The sequence below is a fragment of the Erpetoichthys calabaricus genome, chromosome 4 (assembly GCF_900747795.2).
Source record: "Erpetoichthys calabaricus chromosome 4, fErpCal1.3, whole genome shotgun sequence".
Taxonomy (NCBI): domain Eukaryota; kingdom Metazoa; phylum Chordata; class Cladistia; order Polypteriformes; family Polypteridae; genus Erpetoichthys; species Erpetoichthys calabaricus.
Genome location: NC_041397.2, coordinates 243,878,939 through 243,890,192, shown reverse-complemented (window position 1 = coordinate 243,890,192; position 11,254 = coordinate 243,878,939). Strand labels below are relative to the sequence as shown.

The 11,254-nt window shown below is 40.2% G+C and overlaps 1 protein-coding gene across 1 annotated transcript in view; it reads right to left on the bottom strand.

Moving 5' to 3' along the window:
• Positions 1 to 374: 374 nt before the first annotated feature.
• smpd1 (sphingomyelin phosphodiesterase 1) overlaps positions 375 to 11,254 on the bottom strand; it is a 61,781-nt gene continuing 50,901 nt past the window's right edge. The window contains exons 6-7 of the mRNA XM_051926751.1: positions 1,432 to 5,238; positions 375 to 1,398 (exon numbers count right to left, since the gene is read on the bottom strand). Of these exons, the coding sequence (XP_051782711.1) occupies positions 4,832 to 5,238 (407 nt within the window). The 3' untranslated portion in view covers positions 375 to 1,398; positions 1,432 to 4,831. The remainder of the gene's footprint in view (positions 1,399 to 1,431; positions 5,239 to 11,254) is intronic.

Sequence of the window (11,254 nt, the reverse complement as noted above, 5' to 3'; positions counted from 1 at the left end):
ACAAGTAAATGATAGTTGGGCTCATTAGAATCCTCGCTGTAAGAGCAAACAAAGAGTGAAAACAAGCAAAAATAAATTCAACATTTCAGTCCTATTTTACAGTAAAAGAATCATCTCAATCAATCAATCAATAAATAAATAAAACACTTGGATCTTTCAGGCACTGACAGCATGAGAAATATGTCAGGTAACCCAAGAAAAACAAAAAAGATGAAGACCAAGACAATTTTTGCAGCAGGCGCATTACAGAACACTGCCGAGAAGACACAAAGCTGTTAATTCCAGACTTGCACCCCACAGATCTCATTAAGCCCGTGAGCCCCAAACCTTTGAAATCGCTTTAAGCATCGTTTTTATAACATTGCACTCCAAAAAAAAGGGCACTCGCTTCGTTTATTTCTGTTTGTCACAAAATGGAACACATCAGCAATGCGTTGACATTTTAATTACTGCCATTGACACAATTATTAATACTATTAGTAGAATGCATTTGTTCAGTTAAATTCATTTTTAAGCAAGATTCAAGTCACAGTTAAGTACTTTTAGCCAAAGTTCCTTTTTAAAAAAGCAACACTGTGAGCCAAATATTTGATTTGATGCAGTAGATTAATACGTTAAATAACGAAATGGCAATGCTAAAAACAGCACAAATATCTGAATTTACATATATTAACTTATCTGGGCAAATAAAATATGACAAGTTATTAATTCATCTTGTAAGTCAAAACTTTAAACTTAAAAGTGCATATACTGTATGCTTAAAGACAAACTAGCAAGAAATATTTACAGCACAGACTTGACTAGAACTGCCTAGTCTAAAAATGAGACGATGAACATAAAATTAATAATTAAAACATCTTAAATAGTACTTTAAAATGTTAACAGATGAATTTTACAACAATGAAAACTTGCTTCAATTATTTCCAAGTGCAAAACTTTGCAAAACATAATTTCATTAACCAAAATAGAAACTGATCTTCATTGATACAATCATCATGAATTATAAAAACAAAAAACATCAAAACAAAGGTCCCTAAAGGAACTTCAATTATTTTGTTCCCCCCAAAGTATGGGGAGGGTGTTCCGTTACCTGTGAAGGTGAAGACAGCCATGGGCACGTGCCACCCAGCTCACTCCAGACGTTCATAGATGCCATGTGCTGCTTCAGCTCTCTCGCACTCGCCTGCTTTCACATAGCAGCACTGGCAGGAATGGAGTAAAGAGTTGAAAAGTGAACAACTCCACATGTGTGCAGCCATCTCAATTCTGAATACCAAACTAATACAGTATGCCAATCCTTCATCACCAAAATTACACACATAATGGCAAGTCAAGGCAGGAACATCACTGAAACGCAGCAGCAGGAATGACACTGTAAATAAATAACTTTTCTTAAACCTTCCTCTCAGGCAATTCTGAGGTTTCAGTAACTTTTAAGCATAATTAATATAATTCAAAGAAATGGTAACACCACAGGGTTTCATCTGTTCTTGATTTCAATGAAAATACAATTTGAGACACACAGCAAAGGTGACATGTTAAATACACGTGGTCACTTCATTTGTGTATGTTCACAAAATTATGATACTTTTAAGTTAGGACTACTGTCGACATGGGTTTCCTCCGGGTGGTCCGGTTTCCTCCTACAGTCCAAAGACAAGCATATTAAATGAACTGGCGACACTAAATTGGCACTAGTGTGTGGTTGGGGTGTGTGTGCTTGCCCTGTGATGGACTGGCACCCTGTCCAAGGTTTGTTCCTACCTTGCATCCTATGCTGGCTGGGATAGGCTCCAGCAGACCCCCACAACCCTGCTGTTCAGGGCTAAACGGTTTACAAAATGACTGACTGACTACTCTCCATCAACTTGCACCAAAATGATTTGGTATGTTTCCACACATTAATAGAACAATACAACACTTTAGTGACAGAGTTGTATGTTAAGCTGTCTTATTATAAAGCTAAATACAGTATGCATATCTTAGTCCACTCCCTCACTAAGATTAGGGACACTGCCATTTTTCCAAGGTCTTTTTTTTGCAGGTAAACTCACTCAGTTCATAAAGTAGCAGAGACCTTGATTTGAAGATTACATTTTGGATTCTAATTTCTGCCTCTTTTAATACCCTTTCACGTGGGAGCTTTGAAAATTAGGCGGTGTGAAACAACGAAAGATGTTTTGATATAGATATCCAGAAAAGAGCAGACTGGTGATGTCAGGGGCATAGTATTATGCTGGCTCAAGAACTCAACGTAATGAGGTGGCCTAATCTGAGCACAGCCCGCCTGCTTCCCTAACTGCTACATTGGTTCTTGGGATTTCAGTTCTTCCAGCATGTCCATGCTAGACCAGTTACATCACTGGACTCCTCTCTTTTCCAGTGATTTTAACAAAAAAAGGGCCAAATCATTTCACACCGTATTCCACCACCCCCTCAATTCCAAAGCACCCACATCAAAGAGTACTTTTTGTTATTAAAACATAGAAAATCGTGACTCTTCCTCCTTAAGGTAACAGCAGCAAGTGAGTGCTTGGAGCTACTACCTCTAGCAAGCAGCTCAACTTTCACAACAACCAGCTTTCAATAATCCTACTAGATTCTAAGGCACCCCAAAAAAAAAGACAATGAGACCAAGACTGAAATGAAACCACCCTTCCTAAGTCTTGACAAGGAAACCTGTGCACCACTGACCACTTGATGAGCGCACCTCTGGCTCTGCTGTCCATCAAACTCAAGGCTATGAAGAACCAGTGATGTGAACAAATCGTTTGTTGTCCTGTGTGAACGAAAACACTGAAGCACATAATTTCCCTCTAAGGCTTACCTTAGAGTGTATGATTCATTTTGCGGGGAAATACTGCTTAACAAACCCTTGTTTTGGACCACCGAAAAGCACAAAGCATAATAAAAGTAGGACTCAACAAAAGGAGCTCAAAACTAGCTAGAGAGATTAGCTTGCTGGATTAACAGCAAACAGACAGAACAGACTGGCTTACTGGATAAACAATCCACAGAAGACATTTTTATGCTAGCAATAGACTCTCTTTTCATACCCTGCATGAATCTTCGTTTTCAGCCTCAAGTGCCATTAAGCATGCAAGAAGCTGAAAAAAATGAACACTACCCGCGTCTATATTCATGATATTTCATCCTTGGGCCTACAAATTTCAGAACACCAGACTGCATTCTGCACACCAAAGACGCAAGCTGACCGAAGCAAGTATTGCCACTGTTCTAACCTCACGTCTAGATACCAGATTGCATTAGTGCATGTTGCCTCTATTATTATGTGTATGGTACTGCTGCAATCAAAATAATGGAAAAAGCAGAAATAAGTGTATTTTGAGTCTTTAGTTTTTATACAATTGACTTCAAAGGAGAGGCAAAATACTGTCATGGCCCACTGATTAAATCTGTATAGTTGCTGAAATAAGACCAGCCCTTTGCAAAGGCAAAAATTAGGATTGTGTGTTTGGATGTGAACACGGTAGATGAAGGCTTTTTATTTAGGTGAGGAAAAGAAAAGAAAATGCACAGGGGTTTGAATTGGGGGGCTGGGGGGAGAAAGATCACCTGGGGAGAACATAAAGCTCTAATCATGAAAAAAGTGACCCTGAGTTTTACAAGATTCAAGCCTCAGGTGCAGGAGCTCAGACAGCATCCTTAAAATTAAAATAACGGAGATGTATATTGCATGGGGGTCCCAGCTACTGCTACATTTATGTACAGTTAAGGCAAAGTTCTTGAGCAATGTCTGACCTTGGCAATCCATCATTCCTGAGTTCGGATCTGCCACTAAATAAACATTCTGGTGATACACTGATTTTTGGGTACGGATTTTGTCTTGTGGCTGAGATTGCATATAATCTGGCACCTGAGTGATTTAGCAGCCATAAGAAAAATCTGGCATTAACATTTCTTTCTAGGTGATGACTGTGACAAAAGCAACACAGAGTGTGCATTGTTTAGCATTTGCTTTATATAAAATGGCACCAATAAAGCCACTGCCAGTGCCATACACACTGACAATAATTGTTGCATAGCAAAAAGAAATCTGTAGCTACCCAATATCATCATCAGTGACAAAACCCCAAAAAGGGATCAATCAAAATGCCAAAATAAAGAACAAAAGTGTGCAAAAAATCTGCAGCCACAGTGACCTTTGTGACATAACACAGACTTCCGTTTACTATGAGTAAGTACAAGTGAAAGTGGGAAATGTCCTACTTATGCTCATTTTCACAACTAACAAAAATAGAAAGCACTGTAAATATTAACTTCATTTAGTAACAAAACCCAATCTGATAAGGTGAATTCCGTGAGTACGCCATCGGCTTTGATGAGAAGATTTCAGAAACATTGAAATTAACCCAATGCTTCTGCAGTCCTCTTGTTCAGAAGTACATTGCACTTACTAAATAAAGTGAATCTGATCAAGTTACCTTTACAAGCCCATGTGCTTTTAGGATCTTAGGAGTCAAGCAAATTAAGGTTTTAGTATAAACTTAAAAAGAAAATGAAAATAAAAATTACACATTTCTAAAAAACTCATATTTCCATCCAAAGGAAATTTCTAGTTAAAAGGCAGGATAAAACACTTGTGTTGCAGGTTTCTTAAATATATACCAATGCATAAATATAATAAAGTCTATTAAATTAACATTTAAAAATTAAGTTTAGTCCCTCAGTACTTACTGTATGTAACCAGCTGTTTAACATGTTATTAAGATTCTAACTATACATTTACAAGGGGATGTTAAAGCATGTAATGCTCACATTATTTTTTTACATGTATTTCTTTAACTAATTTGATAAATAATCTCCCCAATTAACACATTGTTGTTCGATACCTTGCTTTCTCTATTTCACTGTAAGACAGACCTGGAAGCATATCAAGACATAGCTGAGGATCACCAGACCGACCTGAACGGAGGGAGCACAGTACTGTGGCTTTACAGGCATTTTGACAGGGCTCTGAAATGTGACCCTTATGATAAAGATGCCAAAAATTCTGGAACACACTATCATTCTTCTGGAATGTGCTGATAAGATTATCCCAGTCCGAGGGAAAGAGAGTCTTCAGTTCATAATTTTCTCGGGCATTGTACAGACGTTTCCAGTGGATAGAGGTAGATTCCATGTTTGCTTCAGTTAGGTTAAGAATGTAGGTTTCATGGTCTACAACTATCCTTGAGCTTCCAGGGTAATCTCCATCAATCTCGTAGACTCGATAACCTAGAAATTATTTGGTTAAAAATATTATTATTATTTTTAAATTTAACACGTACAATGCAGTATGATTACGGAACACATTAAAATGTATTACACTGCATAACTAAATATCATATTAGCATGCAGTATGCACCAAATTTTAGAGTTTCCCTTAGTCCTCTTCCAGATTTTGGTGCTTGAGGAAATAAAGGAATGTATCAATCACAGTTGCCATGACAACCATCAAAAGTGATATGCTAACAAAGTGTCTTAGAAAATGAATCCGTTAGATTAAGAAATAATTGTTACTTTACAAATTGCTATATGCTCATATAATGGTTAGTTACAAGAAATTAATAAAAATAAAAGGCACCTGTCTAATCATATGTATTGTATGTAAAACTGTCTGATATGTACAAGATGATTCACTGATACACTTCTAGTGGAACTCCAGCTCCTCGTTTGAAGTATTTGTTTCTCCAAAGCCCAGATTAGCTATGCAGAAGTTTTAATAATTTTTAAAAATTAATTTATCTAAAACAGGGTTTCGTAACCCTTTAAACTCTGACTTATTTTTGTCCATTTTCTGCTACTTTGATTTAACTTGCTATATCATCATCATCCTTCACTCAATATTCATGTTCTGTTCCTCCAAATAAAGGTCAAACATTTCTCCTTCAGAATTGCTACAACTAAAAAATTAACTGTTGTATACACATGTTAAAGCAGAATAAAAAAAAATCAATAATGTTTTTACAAAAAATGTCACTTTGAATATTATTCTGATTTCCATAGTGTTGAAATAAGCTTCCAAACACTGTAAATTGGCAGTGAATATGTCAGAAACACCCAGAAAAAAATGTTATGAAATATCTACAAGTAGTATGTCTAGTTTTACTGTTTTGAAGCAGTACAAAAAAATATAATTCTTTTTCTTAGTTTTTACTGTTTACATAGTATACATATTCTTTACTGAAGACCCCTGGCCTACGTATCATTATGATGGGCATATCTTACTCTGTTAGAATATATATATATACTGTAGTTGATAAAGAAGTTATACTTTGTATCCAAATTGCAATGCCAATAGCCACAAGATAAATAATATCATATTCTCCGCTTTGATAACAAAAGGATATGATCAAAGTGGAGCATATGATATTATTTATCTTTACTTTCAGAAAACATTTAATAAGGTGCCACATGAAAGGTTTAGCATCGAATTAAAAGAAGTGGGAGTTCAGGGTGTTGTTTGAGGTTACAAAACTGACTAAAACACAGGAAGCAGAGGGTTATGGTACGAGGAATCATATCAGAATCGTCCGAAGTTCAGAGTGGTGTTCCACAGGGTCAGTGCTAGGGCTGCTGCTATTTTTAATATACATAAATGATTTGGATTGGAATATAAGTAACAAGCTGTTTTAAGTCTGCAGATGATACCAAGACAGATGACTGGCAGATAATTTGGAATCTGTTAAATCATTAACAGAGGAACTTAGGCAGCATACAGACTTGGGCAGGTTTGTGGCAGATGAAACATGATGTAAGTAAAGTATTACATGAAGTAAGTAAAAATGTTAAGTTTGAATACTCAATGGGAGGTCTGAAAATTGAAAGTAGACATTATGAGAGGGATTTAGGAGTCATAGTGGATACAGCAATGCTGTCTTCTTTGAGAGAAGAAAGAAAAGCATTGTAGCATGGTATTGTGGTGTTCAATTACATTGTAATAGCAACCCACTGTACATTAATTATAGCAATGATGAAATGGATGATTACATGCAATTTAAAAAAAAAATTGTATTGTTGTTCGGTCTTGCTGGTGGGTCCAAAACAACTGGGCTGAGTTTAAAGTGTTAAACAGTTTCTGCTGTTGGGTCACAAGTTACTGTTGTAGTTAATGGAAAAGGGTTGTGGAATTGTGGGTTGCCGCAAGTTGATTAAGCAATCGACATTACTACAACCACCTCCCTCATCCAGGATTACTCCACCTCTCCTCTGACAATTGCCCATGCTTCTCCAAAGGGCACAAGGCTCTTACAGATGGACCACGGCCTGTCACTTAACATGGAATGGATCTTGAAGAAACTAAAAGGCCAGACTGGGTCAAAAAAAAGTTTAAGAAACCCTGATATAAAATAATAATGATTGTACATTCACTCTTTTAAACAGAACAAGTTTCTTAAAAATAGAAACAAAAATAAATCATTTATGGCTGCTTAAAATAACTTCACAGAAATATAATTAATATGACTTTATTTTTATTTACTTTTGTTTTAGATGTTGTATTTTGAGGGGAAAAAAATCAGAAGATTCAGATGTCTACCATAAGAGCTCATTTAGTTTTTACATTTATTGTTCTGAATGATAACTTTCAAGGTGTAAAGAAATGAAAAAAGGTCACGTTAAAGGTAATGATTACATTTTGCAGAGAGGCAAAGGGCAACAATAAAAAAGAGGGTGTGTTATACGAACTGTGGTGGATGGCCAGGGCCCTTAAGCAGCCAGGATGCCAATGAACTAACTGGAAGGACCGGGGAAGAGAACAAACAGAGGCCAGCACCTCCCCTCGGGCCGCTACATGGCAGTCCTTCTGCATAACAGTGGTGCCCAGGATTCACACAGGGCAAAATGGGACTTGGAGTCTGGGACGACCCCATTGGGTAACTGCAGAGCCCTATTTGTGTCAGGCTTCCTCCACATCTGGGAGTACTTCCGTATCTCGCTAACGAGCCAGGTGCAAAATAAAAGGAGCTGCCCGCCTTCATTCCGGAAACCAGAGTTAGGAGGTGGAGGACAAACCTTGGCAGGAGCAGTGCAGGGAGACTGAGAGAGAGAGAAAGACAAGAAAAGACATTGGAGTGTGCCATGTTTATTGTGTTTGAACTGTGCTGTGCAGGTGGGAAACGGGGGGATGTGGAACTAAAAAAAATGTGTGTGCTGAACTTGCAGCCTGGATCTGTCAGTGTTGGGTTTTGGGAGCTGTGCGCCCCCTGTAGGCCACAGAATGTTTCCATTTTCCCATAAGAGACACCTGGGGCTTTCCTCCCTGCAGAGTCAATTCTCTCCATCTCCAGTTAGATGATCAACAATTCCCTTTTCTCCAAATTTCACTTCCAATAACAAAGTAAATTTATTTACATCAGTTACATTCACTACCAAATAAGATCGATGAACTGGCTGCGCTGGTGAAAAATGTCAGGAACTACAGGGAATGCAGTTTGTTGTGTTTTTCTGAAACATAGCTAACAACTAGCCTCCCAGATGCTAACGTGGAGCTGTCCGGGTTTAGGACAGTTAGAATAGACAGAGACGCAAATACCTGCGGGAAGCAGAAAGGAGGAGGACTTGCACTCTATGTGAACACAAGGTGGTGCAACCCTAGACATGTAAACGTCAAAATCTCCACTTGCTGCAGGGACACTGAACTGTTGGACGTAAGTCAAAGCCCCCTATTACTTGCCCAGAAAGTTTGGACACATCATTGTTGTTATTGTTTACATCCCTCCTCGCGTGGACATGGAAATATCGGGTGACATCATCCACTCCGTTGTTGCTAAACTTCAAACACAGCACCGCGAAGCGCTTGTGCAAATCTCTGGAGATTTTAGCCATGTGACGCTGGACAAAACATTACTTGCCTTCTCCCAGTATGTGGATTGTAACACCCGGGGAAATAGGATTATTGACCTACTGTATGCAAACATTAAGGACGCATACAGTGCCACCCCGCTGCCTGCGCTTGGGAAAGCAGATCATAACCTGGTTCTGCTTGAGACTCACTACAAACCAAGAGTGAGGGAGCTACCTACAACCACACGCTCATTCAGGAAGTGGTCCCCTGAGGCACAGCAGGCTCTGAGAGACTGCTTTGGAACTATGGACTGGGATATCCTGCAGGGGTCACAAAGTGAGAGCATTGAGGAGGTTGTTGACTGAACTACTGACCACATCAACTTCTGTATGGACATTGTAGTTCCTGCTAACAACAAGCCATGGATTACAACTGACATCAAGGGCCTTTTGAACCAGAAGAAAAGGGCTTTTAAAGGCGGTGGTCAGCATGAGCTCAAGCGCGTGCAGAAGGAACTCCAAGTCCAGCTCAGGGTGACGAAGGAGCAGTACAGGAGAAAACTGGAGCAACTCAAGAGAGACAGGGAGAAAGCAAACCTTATGAACAACTTTTTTTTAGCAGGTTTGACCACCCTAACCCACTCTCACTCTCACCTCACAGTGCTGCATCCTTCACCCATCCTTCTGCTGATACCAGCATAGGAGAGAGTTTTCCCCCACCCACAATTACAGCAGCCCGGGTAAGCAGAGAGCTAAGGAGACTTCTTGCTAGCAAAGCAGTGGGTCCACATGGACTATCGGCACGACTGTTGAAGGTCTGTGCATAGGAGCTGGGGAGTCCTCTACAGAGCATCTTCAACCTGAGCCTGGAACAGGGGAGAGTCCCGAGGCTTTGGAAAACATCTTGCATCACCCCAGTCCCAAAGGTATCATGTCCTAGTCAGCTGAATGACTTCAGGTCTGTTGCAGTGATGTCACATGTGATGAAGACCATGGAGCGGCTGCCGCTTCACCAACTGAGGCCACAGGTCCGCCATGCCCTCAACCCTCTGCAGTTCGCATACCAGGAGAAGGTGGGAGCGGAGGATGCCATCATCTACATGCTACACCGATCCCTCTCCCACTTGGCAGAGGCAGTGGTGCAGTAAGAATTATGTTTCTGGACTTCTCTAGTGCCTTCAACACCATCCAACCACTGCTCCTTAGGGACAAGCTGACAGAGATGGGAGTAGATTCATACCTGGTGGCATGGATCGTGAACTTTCTTACAGACAGACCTCAGTATGTGTGTCTCGGGAACTGCAGGTCTGACATTGTGGTCAGCAGCACAGGAGCGCCGCAGGGGCTGTTCAGCCTATATACATCAGACTTCCAATACAACTTGGAGTCCTGCCATGTGCAAAAGTTTGCTGACGACACTGCTATCGTGGGCTGCATCAGGAGTGGGCAGGAGGAGGAGTATAGAAACCTAATCAAGGACTTTGTTAAATGATGCGACTCAAACCACCTACAACTGAACACCAGCAAAACCAAAGAGCTGGTGGTGGATTTCAGGAGGCCCAGGCCCCTCACAGACCCCGTGATTATCAGAGGTGACTGTGTACAGAGGGTACAGACCTATAAATACCTGGGAGTGCAGCTGGATGATAAACTGGACTGGACTGCCAATACTGATACTCTGTGCAAGAGACGACAGAGCCGACTATACTTCCTTAGAAGGCTGGCGTCTTTCAACATCTGCAATAAGATGCTGCAGATGTTTTATAAGACGGTTGTGGCGAGCGCCCTCTTCCACACGGTGGTGTGCTGGGGAGACAGCATAAAGAAGAGGGACGCCTCACGCCTGGACAAACTGGTGAGGAGCTGGACAGTTTGACATCCGTGGCAGAGCGATGGGTGCTGAGCAGGCTCCTGTCAATCATGGAGAATCCACTGCATCCACTAAACAGTGTCATCTCCAGACAGAGGAGCAGCTTCACCAACAGACTGCTGTCACTACTGTCCTGCTTCACTGACAGACTGAGGAGATCGTTCCTCCCCCACACTATGCGACTCTTCAATTGCACGGGGTGGGGGGTAAACGTTAACATGTTATTGACTGTTATACCTGCCTCGCACTCTCCACTTTGAACTTTTTAACTTGCACTGTGTTTTTACCACTCTTTAATATTGTTTTTTTTATCAGTATGCTGCTGCTGCAGAATGTGAATTTCCCCATGGGGATTAATAAAGTATCTACAGAGGTGACTGGGCGGTCTCGTGGCCTGGAACCCCTACAGATTTTATTTTTTTCTCCAGCCTTCTGGAGTTTTTTTTTTGTTTTTTCTGTCCACCCTGGCCATCGGACCTTACTCCTTTCTATGTTAACTAATGTTGTCTTATTTTAATTTCTTATTTTGTCTTTTATTTTTCTTCTCTTCATTATGTAAAGCACTTTGAGCTACTTTTTGTATGAAAATGTGCTATA